Source organism: Pelodiscus sinensis, chromosome 6 (assembly GCF_052426305.1).
Source record: "Pelodiscus sinensis isolate ZL-2025 chromosome 6, ASM5242630v1, whole genome shotgun sequence".
In the NCBI taxonomy this organism is placed as follows: Eukaryota; Metazoa; Chordata; order Testudines; family Trionychidae; genus Pelodiscus; species Pelodiscus sinensis.
The window spans coordinates 91642309-91660486 of NC_143057.1; the positions used below are offsets into that span (position 1 = coordinate 91642309).

General features: G+C 39.2%; 1 protein-coding gene across 5 annotated transcripts in view; it reads left to right on the forward strand.

Moving 5' to 3' along the window:
- ADAMTS6 (ADAM metallopeptidase with thrombospondin type 1 motif 6) overlaps nt 1-18178 on the forward strand; it is a 368722-nt gene that overhangs the window by 235108 nt on the left and 115436 nt on the right. For 3 of the 5 annotated variants that reach the window (XM_075932396.2, XM_006117000.5, XM_089779378.1), the window contains 2 exons: nt 5093-5238; nt 7549-7612. In XM_075932396.2, the coding sequence (XP_075788511.1) occupies nt 5093-5238; nt 7549-7612 (210 nt within the window). The remainder of the gene's footprint in view (nt 1-5092; nt 5239-7548; nt 7613-18178) is intronic. The other 2 variants (XM_075932394.2, XM_075932395.2) reach the window with 1 other exon arrangement.

The window sequence follows — 18178 nt, forward strand, 5'->3', positions numbered from 1 at the left end:
TTCATAGGATCCCCTCCTACACACCAAATGCTTCATCCCCAGCCCCACCCCAGAGCTCCCACCCTCAGTCGGAGCCCTCACTCACTCCCATATTCACCCTCTTGCCTCACCCCGCGGCCCCCTCCCGCACATTGAAGCCCTCATTTTGACCCCACCCTGGAGTCTAGGGGGAGCCACAAAAATTGAATAGCTCTAGGCTCCCAAAAGAGTTCGTCCATTCCTGCAAGATTCTAGCATCAAATTTCATTTGTAAAATTCTAAATGAGCATTATAGGTTGCTTAGGTTTTGAAGAAGAGATTGTTGCCTAAAAAGTGTAAATATCCTGTACACAGTGTCATTTGAAAGCTTATGGTTTGATACTGAACAATACATACCATAACAACATATTATGAAACCTTTAGTAGCAGCAGCATAACTTTGAGATGCATTTTGCACTTAAATTCAACCTTTCTCTTTTGTATGAAAAAGAACTCCCTCCTTAAATATAACACCTGGTATTACACTTTATTTTGTCTTTAATGATCTTTATTGCAGAATAGCACAGATTGTTCAAACTTCCTCAGTAACTAAAAGTTGCTGAAATCTTGTGCATAGGGTATATTGAAAACATTGTGAGATTTTGGGATTAATAGTTTTTGGTCCTATTTTTTCTCATTACTGAAAGTTATTGCTATAGCAGGGGAAAATAATATTCTACCACAGATAATTCTTTATAGAAGTATCCTTCTGAGGGTATGTCTACACTACCCCCCTAGTTCGAACTAGTGGGGGTAATGTAGTCATACGGAGTTGCAAATGAATCCCAGGATTTGAATTTCCCGGGCTTCATTTGCATAAAGCCGGCCGGCGCCATTTTTAAATGCTGGCTAGTTCGGACTGCGTGCCGCGCGGCTACACGCGGCACGAACTAGCTAGTTCGGATTAGGCTTCCTATTCGAACTAGCTGTATGCCTCGTAGGAACTACGCCTCGAGTGTAGACATACCCTGAGGGAGTGAGGCTATGATCTACTTTTAGCAAGTATGGCCATTTTGTCCATTTACCTGTACCTTAGTGTTCTCCTATTCCTGGCACCATATGGTCTCACATTTTCAGTCTGTGTTCCCAGTTCCATTAGAAAAATGAGAAGTTGTTGGGGTTTTGAAAGAGGACCTTTTTTATTTCCTTGAAAGAGATTTTATTTATCAGCCTCTGCTGAAGGATGAATTTTAAATTTAAAAAATTAACAGCAAAAATGAGACTGCATCCTAAGTACTTATTTTCAAAAGTAACCCACCGAATGCTTTTGCCTGATAGAGAGATGTGGAAAAAGGGGGAATTTCGTATATACATGTAGTGGAATATAAGGAAGTCAAGAAGTAGTGGAAATCTGGAACACAGGAGAGAGGGGGAAAATGTGGCACACAACTGTGTTTTTTTGTACTGCTTTAGAAGAAAAAACAGGAAGCAGTAAGAGTGGTTTGTGGCATTTTGCACCTGAATGGTGCAAAGTAGCCAGAGCACACTAGTACATCTGGCCAGAAAAGTTAAAATAAAAAAATAGATTTATTATTACTTTGTACCATCAGACTATTAAAAATACCATATGTAATATTCTCTTTCAATTTCTTGTTTTTGTTTTAATATTTAGTTAAAAAAACCAGAAAATGGCATAACAATTATATTATGTGCAATAGGGTAGAATACATTACACAGATATTATGGCTATATCAAAACAAAGTGTTATAAACCAAGGAAATTCACATTTAAGAAGAAACTGAAACGAAATCCATATGCTCAGGTATGGAAACATGCAATTAGAACTTCTAAGCAACTTTATCTTTGCCCTGCAGTGAAAGCAAAAGGGAAAATAAAAAATAGTAACATATAATTAAAATCAGTTTAATCTAATCAGTGACAACAAATATTAAAATACCTCAATTATAATCATATAGCTATTGCATGGTGTCATAACAACATGGAATTAAGGTTGTTTTTATGTCCTAACTGTACAATTCCATGCTTTAACTTGTTTAGATGTCTTTTATGTTTAACTTTACCTCTGAATTTCCTGTATTTACAGTGCTTGGTTTGGGGATAATTACAATAGTTCTATAATTACAATAGTCCTATAATATATTTTATATTTAATTACTGATAATCTCAATTTTAACCCTCTTTTATGTATAAAAGTCTCAGAGGGGTAGCCTGTGTTAATCTGTGACAAAAAAGACTTAAAAAACAACAATGGTCCTGTAGCACTTTAGAGGCTAACCAAAAAATATGTAGATAGTATCATGAGCTTTCGTGGGCACAACCTGCTTCTTCAGATGACAAATATGGAGCAAGAGGCACAGAGGTTCAAATATAAAGCAAAAGAAGAGGGGAGAGAAAAACCTGTCAATTTAAGTGTCCATGCTAAACAAGGCTAATAGAATGGGCTGAGAGTGCCCGATACTTAGCTTTTGGTGTCATCTGAGTATTGAATATAACAGCCCATCCAGTTCTTGTCTTTGTTCAAGTCATGAGAAATAGTGTCAAATTTGCATATGAAGACCAGTTTTGCTGACTTTCTAGTTGATTCCTGAAATTACTTTGTAATTACTGTCATAACTTTGTAAGAAAATATCCTTCTTTAAATCCATTAAAAAGTGGGTTGTGCCCATAAAATCTTGTGATACTATCTATATCAGGATTTCTATAGCTCATATAGTATCATGATCGCTATCAGGCATTCTTAAAACTGAGCTATCTAAGTGCCCTCCCTCTAGCCAGGCAGCTCTGTGCATGACAACCCGGAGCCTCCAGGCAGGGCTCATTAAGCAGCCATACTGCTGCACAGCTTAGAGGAAACCTTGGTTATATTGTGAGGAAACTACAATCCTACTCATTTAGTAGACTTCAGGACTCTAGATTGTTGATCAATACAGAAAAGTCTATTCTCTCTCCAGTTCATAAGAGTAGTCATTGAACCATGGTTGGTCTTTAAGGTTCAATTAGAAGTCTATTCTCTATCCCAACACTATACATAGCACTATGGGAGGAAAGCTATAGTCTCTAAGGTGCTACAGGACCATTGTAGTTTAAGTCTCTTTAATGAAGTTTTTTTTCCAGGAATTATATATTAAATACTGTATCTATCTTTGTGCAGGTGCTTCTATGACCCTCATCAACATAGTATTTGAATTTCCAAGCACTTGTAATAGGCTTATACAAATAATGTTTGCCTTTAATGGATGTATCTCATTATCATTTACTTTATTATTATAAATATGGGTGGTGTTAAAAGAATAAAACTCTTCATATGTAACTTACTGAAATGCTTCTTCACCCATTGCATAATCTGGAAAGTATTTCCTCAAAATATTGGGGAGGAGAACAGCTTAACAGGATTCAGTAAAGACTTAGACATGTATACGAATAATAAGGGCATCCATAGTTACATTAGAAAGGAAAATATGTATAAGAAATAGAAACCCTTATGCTCCAGGATTTAGGGAAAGACAGATCCATGTAGATTTGCATAATCTCCTATCAGTGGGTTTAGTTAGAACCACAGGCACCTTTTCGTAAGAAGGGGCAAACCCTACATCTCTCAGTGGAAAAAATCCATTAAAACTGCTAGTTAGCTGGGACTACTTTTGCTTATGACAGCTATGTTTCTCTTAGAGAAAAACCCTGCATTTTGAACTAAATATTCCACCTCAGGTATTTTGAATGGGCACATAAGAATGCCCTTTTTTGTTTCTCTAGCTGGTGGAGCAGAGGTTTTGTAAACAGAACTTTGGTGAACTACATCAACTCTGCTTAAAAAGTTGCTATTTTAAAGGTAGACAGATACAAAAATCCCTATAGAATAGACAAATTATATGAAAAAGTGATTGGCATGTGTATGGCTGGCAAAATAAAACGGCTGAAGGTTTCTTGTTTATGTTGAAACTAAAGTCATTTCATTATTGATATTGACACCTAGTTTCAATGTTCCTTCATTATGATGATGCATATAGCACCTCTAACATCAAAGCACATTTGACAATTTGAATGGACTTCTTGCTAAAGAATATAATTTTCCGATTACCCTCCCTACCCACATTAATTGGAGAGTGTTTCAGTTTATTGAAAGCCACATCCTGTAATCCTTACTCATATAAAACACTTGTTGAAAATTGGAGTTTTGCCTGAATAACTGCAGGCTACATTCTGCTCTCAGTTAACTGCTAAAAATCCAGAGGAACTATATTCATCTTAAGTAGAATTACTCTGGATTATCACCAAGCATAGAAAGCAGACTTTGGTTCTAAGTAAAGAGTGCAGGATTTGACTCCATATTATGTAAATAAGATTTGTCATACTGAATTTATGAGCTGCTAAAGATACTGTAATTTGCTTCATTTTATAATGGGTTCCTTGCTTCATACTTAAAATATGTATGTTCAGGGTATGTAACATATTACAGATGCTTAGCTATTGTCTGAAAAATATTTCAGTATGCATTTTCATTCAGTCTCTTAACAAATGGTAGCCAGCATATATAATGATTTTCTATATCCCACCCCTGGTGTCTTGGCATTGCTTTTATTATGTCTGCAGTGTCAGTGTACTGAAATACTGCAATACATTCCTCTTCCATTGTAACTTCACCCATTTTTTTTAATATAATAAAATATCATCATAAAAATTCTTTAATGGGGAACTTTCCACGTTATGTTATCAAGCCATTAGCTAAATAATAGATGGAGGTTTTTTTACTTAAGCAGATTTAAAAGCAACTCTTATTGTTTAAATTCTAGAAGAACTGAAAAGACATCAGTCCTGTTTAATGACAAAATTCTAAGTAGGATTGTGAATAGAAAAAAAGAAAGCTAATCTTTAAACGTAAGCTTCTGGTGTATGTTAAGGATTTATAATACAGGACTTAGCTAAAGATAATTAACAAATCATATAAGCCCTCATCAATGTCTAAACATGGCTAGAGAAAGTAAAATTTCAGTCTGTTATCTATAAAGGGAATACTAATGCCTATAATTGGTCATTGTCTGACCCTTATATATTGCTGTCCTGATAACTCACTCAGCCTGAAAGCTAATTCTGTGTTTTCTGTAAAATCTTTCAGTGGTGTTATCAGGGAGAGTGCGTACCTTTTGGCACTTGGCCCCAGAGCATAGATGGGGGTTGGGGTCCGTGGTCAATATGGGGAGAGTGCAGCAGGACCTGCGGGGGAGGAGTCTCCTCATCCATAAGACACTGTGACAGTCCAGCGTAAGTAGCTAAAGTAAGCCGGAGCCAACAAAAAGACACATTTGGAAATTATTCAAAATTGTGGTTTCACGTATTATCTGTAAAAATGTTTCACTAGTGTGCCAATACTTGTCTCAAAAAGAGTAGACAGAAAGAGCTATGCAGGAGAAGTTTGTTAAATATTGTTTCACATTTTTAAATGTATACGTTATACACATACTGTAAAGAAAGTCAGGCTTTATAGTTAGCAGTAACCAGAAAAACTTTATTCCACAAACCTGTTTATGTAAAATTAATTTGTCTATGCCTTAGATATACTTCATCTTTTTGAAATATTATCTGTGATGTTCATATAGAATGTAAAATAACTATTGCTATTTATATATCTTAAAAAGAACACAGAATATTTTAAAGTTTAGTAATATAAAGGGTTACATACAATCACAGTTAATAAAAATTAGTGCCCAAGTAATACATTTTCCATGTCACATCTGATACTAATCGTTTCCTGAGCTGTCACTCGCCATTTACTCTTTATATGGCTTTACTCCTCTCCTCAACTGCTTCTATCTGTAAGCCAAGAAAGCTTTCTTCTTCAACCACTACTCTTGTCATTTACAATTATGTCCTTCCTTGATAGTCCTATCACAGACCCATATGCAAGAATTTCTGTGTGGGGGGAGGTACTTTTTTTGTAAATTTGGACCACAAGGGTATGAATGCACCCCGATGGTCCCCCAAGTAAGTGGGGTAATCAGTCCCAGCCTTCTCCCAGCTGCTCAGAGCATGGAGGAGGGAGACTCGGGCAGCATGCTTCTCCTGCCTTCCGCTGGCTGGCTGGAGAATCCATATTTGGGGAACTATGAGATGTGCTTTTGCACCCTTTGCAGCTTCCTGTGTACAGGCCTGTGTCATCTCTGTCTGCTTATTTCTGCCTAATCCTCATTCCAGAAAAGGTCTGTCAGGCGGGCATTCTTCTTTCCCTTGTCACCACATCTCATTCTAAGTTGGGAGCTTCTCTTTGCCCCTACTGTTGCTGTTTTTCTGAATAGGCTCCCCTTGCTTTTTCTACTGCTGCTTGCTCTTTTCAGGTTTATTACACCTCCTCATTATGGCTACAGTTATCTGGCTGGGACACTTCTCCTTGTCGTGTCCTTATTCACCCCCAACACTACTCTCATAAAACTGAATTCTTCTCAGTACACCATGACATAAATATATGATTTTCAGACAACGTTATTTGAGTAAGTGTGATATAAAATACCCATGAAATGATCATTTGTTAAATAAAGTTTCTACAGGTTGAACTTCTCTAATCCAGTCTCTCTGGTCCAGCAACATCTGTGGTCCAGCATAATTTTAGTTAGCTGGATGTCTACTTATCATGGGTGTGGCCAAGTTTCCTGCAGTCCCATAAAGTTTGTTTATAGTCATTAGTCTGGGCTCTCCGTGTACTGTGCTATTATGTAGCTCTAATTTGCCCCTAAATGTCTTCTAAGAGCCCAGTAAGCAGTAAACGTGTTGGTAATACTGCTAGATAACATTGATCTCCCATGATCTGGCAAATTCTCTGGTTTGGCACCAGTCAGGTCACGAGGGTGCCGGACTGGAGAGGTTTAACCTGAAGTTACTTATAGATATTTAACTATTTTTAAAATAAAATGGAATGCAAAGATTTTTTTCTTACCTGCTTTTAACTTGATTATCATCAGCAGTTGTGTGATGCCTGACTAAACTCCCTTCAAAGTCTACATAGACTTTCCTTGGACTTCAGAGAAAGATTGATAGGGTCTTGATGACTCTGGGCACGTTGAGGGCCAATTTCTGTTCAGTCACAGTAATGTAAATCAGGACTGACAATGTGGCATCAATGGACTTACTCCAGATTCACAACTGTAATTTAGATCAGGATCATGTAATTGGTCTTAAACGAATGTAGCTTTAGCTACTGACATCATAATATGACAAAATCTACAGATTTAATATTTGAAATTAATGCATAATGTTTGCCCACTATTCATTATAATTTTGAAAGGAAAGCGTGGATAAACAGGACAAATATATTTTAATTGTATTTTTATTGTATACAGTTTAATTCTCTAGTTTGTGGAGCTATGCAAAATACATAAATATTGTGTAAAGGTAGGATTTTCAAAAGTGTTCTGCAGTTCTTTATTTCTGCTCCCATTAAAGTCCATGTTCAAATTCTCTTTTGAAGTACTTTTGAAAGTCCTACTATAAATTGTACATATATAATTGTATTTATTTACATCCTATATGTACAATATAAAGCCATGTATATACTAACATAGCACATAAATGTTCTTTCAGACCTTCTGGTGGAGGGAAATACTGTCTTGGAGAAAGGAAACGATATCGGTCCTGCAACACGGATGTGAGTAGAACTGTATTCAGCTACAACAATTAATCAACTGTCAGTTTTTTCTTTCTGGAATCAATGGACAAGATTTCTTTTACCGCACTGCACCTTTTAATAGTGGGTGGGAACTGTGGTTCAGCTTGCTGAGAAAGAGGGAATAGTGCTTTATGGTCAGGAGGAGAGTGAGGTTCAGAAGATGTTGGAAAAGGAGGTGTTGCTGATTCATCTCCAGGGACTAGAAGGGCTAGGGAGCTCAGAAGGGGCAAGCCTGGTGGGCAAAGCTCCTTTTCCCTCAAATAGGCAGAGCAACATCCACCCTTACTCTTCTTGGAGTGGCAAAATACCAGGTTTAGTCTAGGAGGGCTGGAAAGGAATTTTTCCCTTACCACCACATTGGCTTAGGGAATTTGTACCTTCCTCATGGCTTCAGGGAGTGCTTTGTTATGGTAAGGAAGGAAGAAAGTTAGGCTATGAAGTTGCAACTTGTTATGTAAGCGTGGAGTGGATGTCCAGTGCAGATACTGTACAGGAAATATATACAGGATAAAGGGGTTAGTAAACGTCTAAAAAGGAACTGGTTAAAGGAGTGGAATATGTGGGGGATGTTCTGGGCTCCTACAAATGGTAAGGCCAGGAGCTAACCCCCCTTTCTTTGCCCACCATAACCCTTATTTGAGAGGGGAGTGATGGTAAGATCCTAGCAATGGATTGGTTGGGGAATCTGGATGTAAAAGTTCTGGTGAAAGCCACCCCCCCCCCCCCCCCGTGGGTAGTTAATAAATGATCATGGAGTTACCTGCACTGTACACATCATCTGCCAGGTAGTCCCAGATATCTAATAATGAATTTGTGGCCTGATTAAAACCATATCAAATGCCTACCTCCTGTCCTTATTTGAAATAGCTGGACTACTAATTCAACTCCACAGTCTTCAGTGGAGTTACAGATGTTGCATTTTCACTCAGTCTACATATAGTATGGATACTTGACCTGAACAGTCTGATGTCATGTCAAGAGCTTAGACAAATAAATATTTGAATAAGCAGCTGGCATCTTTTATAACAAAAGGTTATTCTGAATAATTGTTCTTATCCCAGCCTCATCGAAAGTCATCCACAGAAACTGTTCTTGAATACTTGCGTTTTTTACTTGGACTCAACTATCGTGTGGATTATTGCTCTTCTTAGTTAATATATATTAAGTAAAATCCATAAGTGACATTTCAATCTTCAGTGAAATTATAACAGGGATGAACTTGTCCAAGAGAAAAAGATACAGCAGATTACTTTACCACTTAGAAATACAGACATTCTAAATGAATGGAAAACGTTTTAACACTTCTTACACAAAACCTTCATGACTTTCAATGTCATACTGTCAACACTGAGAGGATAATAAATTGCATTATCTCCAGCAAATACTGAAATGTGATGCACAACTAGAGTCAACTAGTCAAAAACTTCTCAGCTAAACTTTTTGATATAGAAAACGCCTTTGTGACAAAATAAAAATGCTTGCAAAATTTAGAAAAAATTCAAAATAAAATTTTTATTTAATTCAGTGAGATGAGGTGGTGGAACAACTTTCCATTAATTGCTTACGTGTGAGTCCAGGGTAAATTAAGGGTGCATTAAATGAGTAGGTTTCAGAGTTTCTTCACAAAATGACCAAGGTTATCTCTAAGATGTGCAGCAATACGTCCCAACAGCTACTTAAGTCAGAGGCTCGGGGCTGCTGCACATGGAGCTGCCTAGCTGGAGGAAGATCACTTCTCCCTCAGCTACAGCAGAAGTTCCCTGATGAGGACAAAGTAGCTATTCTCTCCCAGCTGGTACAGACATGTTTCCTTCCGACAGGGTGGGAGAGACACTCTGTTCAGCCCTCAGAAGGGAGCTGCTGCTGTAGCTGAGGGAGAAGTGTCCCTCCCCAGCCAGACAGCTCCAAGCATGGAAGCCCTGAGCCCCTGTCTGGGTGGGGCTCATTAAACAATTGTGGGGCTGTACTGAATGTCTTCAGTTATGCTGAAACAGAGATGTATCAAAATTAGTTAACTCTGTAAGAAAATTTCACGTTTCTTCTTCAAGGAGTGTCTCTTTGGATGACCCATTTTAAGGTGTACTGGGTGCCATTGTACACCTCGTTGGAGGTTTTTGGTAGCAGTGCCCTCCAGTGGGCTGTGCATATGGAGCAGATGGCATGTGTGGTGCCGCTACTACACATGCACAGCAACCATCCCCTCTGCCACTGCCAGCATTGGTCAGAACTATTGTGCTCTCTCAATTTTTTTTCTCTGTTGCTCTTGTAGTGTAGCTTAGTTACTTGTTATTCATAGTTTTCATTGTGTAATAATTAGAAAAAGTTAATGTTCATAAAAAAAAAAAGAGGTTTTTCTTCCCTTTTTCCTTGTCAAGGCCACTGGTTTTTGCCTTAGCAATCTCTTCTCCCTGGGATGCCAGGTTTCCCAGGCTTCAAGCACTTCCTTTTCTACAGGCTCTCGATTCCTGTTTCAGATGAGCACTCAGTGGCTGTGTCTACACTGGCCACTTATTCCAGAAAAGCAGCCGCTTTTCCGGAATAACTTGCCAGCTGTCAACACTGGCCGCTTGCTTTTCCGGAAAAGCAATGACGATCTAATGTAAAATCGTCATTTTTTTCCGGAAAAACTATGCTGCTCCCGTTCAGGCAAAAGTCCTTTTCCGGAAAAACTGTTCCGGAAAAGGGCCAGTGTAGACAGCACAGTAGCTTTTTTCCGCAAAAAAGCCCAGATCGTGAAAATGACTGTCGGGGCTTTTTTGCGGAAAAGCGCGTCTACATTGGCCACGGACGCTTTTCTGGAAAAAGTGCTTTTCCGGAAAAGCATCCTGCCAATGTAGACGCGCTTTTTCCAGAAATACTTATAAAGGAAAACTGTTCCGTTTTAAGCATTTCCGGAAAAGGGTGCCAGTGTAGACGTAGCCAGTGTGTCCAGTGCCTGGGCCAAGCACGCACCACAGCTCAGTGCCAACACTGCAAGCAGTTGATGGCCCAGAAACAGAAAGCCAAGGAGCTACAACTCAAGTTGATCTCCCTGGAAAATATAGTAAGACCTTCCTCTGACCCTGAGCACTTCACCCCACCTTGGCAGCCCTCCACAGTGGCTATGTCTGAGAAGGTAGCCTCATCCGTCTCCGCTGTTAGAGACTCTTCCATAGACCAGCCCAGGATGAGGTCTCATTCCTCAAGTAAGGGTGACTCTTCCTCAAAAAAACAGAAGCAAGTACCTAAAATACTGTCTTTACTGATCCAGTCTAGTGCACCAGAAAGGGAGGTACTGAGACTGTCAAAATCTAATGGTTCCCGAGGGTATGAGGACCTCACAAAAGCAGATGCCAAGGTACTGGAGAAGCCTAAGTCCAAGATGGCACCTTTGACACCACCTGCCTCTGACTCAGCACCAACGAAGGCTAAGTCAGAAACACCTTACGTAGACATTCCATCAACACTGAAAAAAGCTAAGGCACACACCGCATCATCGGTACCCACGCTGCCTCTGGTACCGAGAAACATAAACAACCACTGCCTACTGCTCAGTTGGCAACGTCCGCACCAGAGATAGCCGCGGTATCACCATCTACGCTACCGGTGGTGCCAACAATGCCAGCACCGCTCCTATTAACAACAGCTGAGGAGCTCAGAGGGTCGTCCATACTAACCATCCCATTATTTGTCACTGATAGTATGCCCACTTCCAAAAGGTTTACCTTATCCACTCCTATGGGCTCGGCACTGCTATTATTGAGTGATGAGGATGATGAACCTCTCATCGGTGCCCATACTCCAAGGCACTCGTCTCCTAAACAACCTCAACTGCAACAGTAGCAGAAATGCAGCAACCAGCAGCTCAATGGCAACCACCTCAATGGCTCCCACCTCCAATACCTATGCCAGCCAAAGACTTACAGGCTACCTTGAAGATGTTTGGTATCCACATTCCTGCAATAAAACACAAACAGGGAAGAAGCTTCTCTCAGAGGTACAGACCCACACCTTTTAGCCAAGCACAAAGGCAATTTAATAATAAAAGACGGTAATGCCAGAGCAGGAGGAAGCAAACTAACAAGCAAGGAGGAAAAAATTATAGGCAGGTGTGTTAGACCAAGCTGGATGAGCAAGCATCTCAGAGAGGTGATTAAGAAAAAGCAGAAAGCATATAAGGAGTGGAAAATGGGAGGGATCAGTAAAGAAAGCTACCTTATTGAGGTTAGAGCATGTAGGGATAAAGTGAGAAAGGCTAAAAGTCAGGTAGAGTTGGACCTTGCAAAGGGAATTAAAACCAATAGTAAAAGGTTTTATAGCCATATAAATAGGAAAAAAACAAAAAAAGAAAAAGTAGGACCACTAATTACTAAGGATGGAGTGAAGGTTAAGGATAATCTAGGAATGGCCCAATATTTGAACAAATACTTTGCTTTAGTTTTTAATGAGGCTAATGAAGATCTTAGGGATAATGGTAAATTAACAAATGAGACTGAGGATAAGGAGGTAGATATTACCATATCCGAGGTGAAAGCAAAACTTGAGCAGCTTAATGGTAGTAAATCGGGGGGCCCAGATGGTCTTCATCCAAGAATATTAAAGGAACTGGCACATGAACTTGCAAGTCCATTAGCAAAATTTTTTAATAAATCTCTAAACTCAGGGGTTGTACCATTTGATTGGAGAATTGCTAATATAGTTCCGATTTTTAAGAAAGGGGGGGAAAAAAGCGACCCGGGTAACTATAGGCCTGTTAGTTTGACATCTGTAGTATGTAAGATCCTGGAAAAAATTTTGAAGGAGAAAGTAGTTAGAGATATTGAGGCTAATGGCAATCGGGACAAATTACAACATGGTTTTACAAAAGGTAGATCGTGCCAAACCAACCTGATCTCCTTTTTTGAGAAAGTAACAGATTTTTTTAGATAAAGGAAATGCAGTGGATCTAATCTACCTCGACTTTAGTAAGGCATTTGATACAGTACCACATGGGGAATTATTGGTTAAATTGGAAAAGATAGGGATTAATATGAAAGTTGAGAGGTGGATAAGCAACTGGTTAAAGGGGAGACTACAGCGGGTCATACTGAAAGGTGAACTGTCAGGTTGGAGGAAGGTTACTAGCGGAGTTCCTCAGGGATCAGTTTTGGGGCCAATTTTATTTAATCTTTTTATTGCTGATCTTGGCACCAAAAGTGGAAGTGCCTAATAAAATTTGCAGATGACACAAAGTTGGGAGCTATTGCCAATTCAGAAAAGGATCGGGATATCATACAGGAAGATCTGGATGATCTTGTAAATTGGAGTGATAGCAATAGGATGAAATTTAATAGTGAGAAGTGTAAGGTTATGCATTTAGGGATTAATAACAAGAATTTTAGTTATAAGCTGGGGACACATCAGTTGGAAGTAACGGAGGAGGAGAAGGACCTCGGAGTCCTGGTTGATTATAGAATGACTATGAGCCGCCATTGTGACATGGCCGTGAAAAAGGCTAATATGATCTTGGGATGTATTAGGCGAGGTATTTCCAATAGGGATAAGGAGGTGTTAGTGCCATTATACAAGGCATTGGTGAGACCTCGTTTGGAATACTGTGTGCAGTTCTGGTCTCCCATGTTTAAGAAGGATGAATTCAGACTGGAACAGGTAGAAAGAAGGGCTACTAGGATGATCCGAGGAATGGAAAACCTGTCTTGTGGAAGGAGACTCAAGGAGCTTGGCTTGTTTACTTTAACCAAAAGAAGGCTGAGGGGGGACATGATTGCACTTTTTAAATATATAAGAGGGATAAATACCAGGGAGGGAGAGGAATTATTTAAGTTTAATACCAATGTGGACACAAGAACAAATGGATATAAGTTGGCTAGTACGAAGTTTAGACTTGAGATTAGATGAAGGTTTCTAACCATTAGAGGAGTGAAGTTCTGGAACAGCCTTCCAAGGGAAGTAGTGGGGGCAAAAGATCTATCTGGTTTCAAGATTAAACTAGATGGGTTTATGAAGGGGATGGTTTGATGAGATAACATGATCTTGGTAACTAATTGACCATTCATTATCAGTGGGAAATAGCTCAATGGAGGGATGATAGGAGTTACTATAGAGAACTTTCTGGGTGTCTGGCTGATGAGTCTTGCCCACATGCTCAGGGTTTAGCTGATTGCCATATTTGGGGTCAGGAAGGAATTTTCCTCCAGGGTAGATTGGCAGAGGCCCTGGAGGTTTTTCGCCTTCCTCTGTAGCATGGGGTATAGATCACAGCTAGAGGATTCTCTGCATCTTGGGGTCTTCAAAGTATTTGAAGGCTTCAATATCTGAGATATAGGTGAGAGGATTATTCTAGGAGGGGTGGGTGAGATTTTGTGGCCTGCACTGTGCAGGGGGTCAGACTAGATGATCATAATGGTCCCTTCTGACCTTAAAGTCTATGAGTCTATGAGGAGGATCTTGAAGGATCCTGCTTCTTTTACTTGGAGGTTGGGGGAACAGTAGGAGCTTTTGTCCAGCAGGGAGGAGGATCTTGAAGGGCTCACCTTCCAGGACTTGAGGCTTCAGCAGAAGTAGGGCTGAAACCCTGAGCCCTAGCTCCTGACAGGTTGCTCTGGCTCTCAAACTTCTGAAAATTGTCATATGTGGCTTGGCCGTGGAATAGAACATTGTTGGCCTGGAACTTAGACAGGATCAGTTCATATATGAAGAACAGCTAGTTGAAGCTGACCCCAAGCCAAACAGAGTTTTTGCTGATGGGCACAGGAAAGTTGTTGACATGTTTGCAGCACAGTGCAGTCTTCTTTGGTTGAAGATACACATCCACAATTGGTCAATTCATTTGGAAGTTAAGGAATGCCCTTGGATTCCTTGCTGACACTAAACTCACACAGCAGTCAGTATCCATGAGTAACACTTTCCACCACCTGAAGTTAGTTAGGAGACTTCATCCTATCCTGGCAGATGATGGCTTCATCAACTTTCGGCAGCACTACAGCAATGCAATATAGCTGGGTATGAAGCCTTCAGTGCTTAGGAAACACCAACTTGTACAAAATGCTGCAACACTTCTGCTTAGCAGCAGAGACTACCACAACCATATCTGTTTTCTGCTCCCTCCCTGCCTACACTGGCTTCCCACAGATTTATCAGATTAAACTCAAGGGCTACGTCTACACTGGCATGATTTTCCACAAATGCTTTTAACGGAAAAGTTTTCCGTTAAAAGCATTTGCGGAAAAGAGCGTCTAGATTGGCACGGACACTTTTCCGCAAAAGCACTTTTTGCAGAAAAGCATCCGTACCAATCTAGACGCACTTTGTACAAAAAAGCCCCGATCGCCATTTTTGCGATCGGGGCGTTTTTGCGCAAAACCAATCTGAGCTGTCTGCACTGGCCCTTTTGCGCAAAAGCTTTTGCACAAAAGGACTTTTGCCCAAATGGGAGCAGCATAGTATTTCCGCAAGAAGCACTGATTTCTTACATGAGATAGTCAGTGTTCTTGCGGAAATTCAAGTGGCCAGTGTAGACAGCTGGCAAGTTTTTCCGGAAAAACTTGCCAATCTAGACACAGCCAATGTTTTCATCCTTATTTTCAAGACACTGAATGACTTGAGCCCACAACATCTAAAAGATTAACTAAAGATATGGGATGAAAATTATCTTCAGTAACACTGCTCTTCTGGTACAATGGAACTTTCTACAATATGGATGAAGTTTGTGTTGGAGAAAAAGCTTTGGGGGGCCAGTCCAAACTATAGAATGCATTCCCACGAGACCATTGGCAGTGAGTATTCTAGGAGGGGAAAGCATTGCCTTCCGAAACTGCCAGCCTCCTTCCTTCCAAATAAGATGTAAGAAGATTAAGGTCTTAAGTACATCTTCCTTGACATCGAACCAGGCATTCGTATCTGATGCAATATACAAGTCTGTTTTCAGTTCTTTCCTGGATCTTAATCTATTGCTACTCATCAATTGTAAAGTCTTTTAAATTAGAGGAGGTTTCGTGATTGCTTTTTCTCTGTCCTAATTTCAGCTCTTCGTTTACTCAGTATCCTGGCCTTTTCATTCGTGCTGACATCTTCAGTCTGGAATTAGTGTCTATTGTTTCTCTCACAATGCAAATTAAGGCCCAACTCTAGTTTATTTTTGATCCTAGAATTCAGACCACTGATAATCATTGGCTAGAATGCCTCTGGTAAAAAGCCTAGCATTCTTTAAGTTTAATTTCTACCTATCTTTATTCTGCTTTGCAGTTAAATACTCTTTTACCAAACATATCCAAATCTTGTATTTCACGGTATCTTTTCACCATATTCAAGTCTAAGTTTAAGGGGTGAATGGGATGAAGTAATGAGTCTTCATTAAATTCTCATCTTTTCTCACTGGCACCCTCAGAAGTATGTTGTGTAATAAAGTAACTCTTTGATATGCAGACTAAAATTTTCAATATATCTAAAATATAAATCTGATATCTGCATGAAGGTACAGTCCCTTTATTATTATTGTGATGATCTGTAATTATAACCAGAAGTTTACAATCTCTTTTTAAAAATTTTAATAGAATCCCCTTTTATCTCAACACCAAATAATATTTCAGAGGGATCGTCTGATGGACAATATGTTAAACAGTTTATCTCCTAAAAGATTCCCAGTTCACTTGTGTTTTTCAATGTAAATGTAAGTAGAATTATTCTAATGATATTACTATAAAGCAGATATAATTTTGTTCAGGCTTACAGCAATTTAGATTGCATTAAGCTATAATTCTGGTAATCATTTGTTATGTAGGAATTTCTTTAAGGTTAGAAACTAAAATTCCTTAGACTTGCAGATTGTTTCAAGATTTATGATGGACCTTATTGCTAGTCAGTTTTTGAAAAGAGAGGAATGTTTGATTAATTGTAAACATTGTCTGCAAAACTGTCATTTGTATGAAACATTCATTAGTATCCTCTCCTTTTTGTTGGGATTTTGTGTATTGTCAGCATTCATTACCCCTCAAGTAATTTTAAAAAGTATTACTCCTTAAAGTCCTAGTATTCATAAACAAAAAAAGCTGCTTTGACTTAATTTTTCATTCAGAAATGAAATAATGTTTCTGCCCTTTTCTTTGACCAGTTTCATTCTTTGCAATCAGCTTACTCAACTCCTACTAGACATATCCTTTAGAGACTTTCAGAACAATATTTGACTTTTCAATTGAGAAGACATCTGTTAATAGAAACATTGTGATCTGCAGAAAAGAGCTAATGAGTACTGGAAACAAAAAAGTAATAGAACACAGTGAACAAATGCATTTCCTATCACCAAACATTTCAGTAATTATTATAAAATATATACTTTTCTTAAGCCTCAGGAGTTTTAATCAAAAATGTATTTATAAAGTGTTATGAAAAATTAAATCCACATGACAGTTCAGTTAATTCACTGAGCGATTAAAAATTGTGCAGGACATTAGGAAGTTTAAATCCTCTGTATTCCTGAAACACAAAAGTTCTTTCTTTTTTTTTCTTTTTGCATAAGTGATAAGAAAAAATAGATGCATATAGGTTCTTGTTCTCCCAGTAATAAAAAGAGCCATGTTTTCTGGAGCTGAAAGGGGATTCTATTAAAATTTTTAAGAAGGCTGATTGGAAAAGAGAACATTGAAAGCCTATATATAGTATAATCCATATCTTTCCTTCCATATTCAAGATTTCTGACAATTCATGTTAGAAACACAAGTCCATAGTCAATAATCCTAACTTAAATACAATAATGATACATGCATACTAGTAGGACAATCATATTCAACAAATCATAACTTTTCCATTGATACTTCACATGACCCATTTTGTACAAAATGCATCATAATGTTGCCATAATCATATCATCATAATATCAGTGTGGAGCATATGGGGTGCAGTGTCAGAGTCTCTGTGTTCAAATGGAGCCAGGACCAATCAAGCCAGCATATCTTTTATACTCCAAGTGGTCAGCAACCTATAGCTCACTTAGGAGCCAAATAAGGTTCATGGCTCGAGCTCATCCCCCATTCAGTCCCCTCACAATGGGGAGCCCGTGCTGGCGATCCAGCCTCACACTCCTTTCAATGGGGAACCCGCTCTGGCAATACAGCCTCACGACCCTTGCAAGATTGGAGCCACTGCCAGCTTCCTGTGGGGTAGGAGAAGTGGAGAAAGCCCTGATATTTGCTGTGATTGGGGGAAAAAGCTGGAGCCACAAATGCCCTGTGCATGCTCTCCCCTTTCTCTTCTTCCCTAGCTGAAGGAACAAAGCAGTGACAGGCGCACTGTCTACAGGCTTTTCCTACTGCTCTATTAGCCGGAATCCCTCCAGTGGAGCAGTGAGCAGCAATACCTGGGACAGAAAGCCCAATAGCAGTCCAGAGAGTTTGAGTGTTTGTTCATTCCTTTTTGGAGAGTGTCGAATTTTAACATGAATGACAGTTCAGAGGATTCCCTTTCAAGTGCAGATGTAAAAGGTCCACAAAACAGATATCAGACAAGATCACAAAGAAAAAACAGTTTCTTGCCATTTTAACCAGAAAGGACACTCTCAATGACTTAACCACC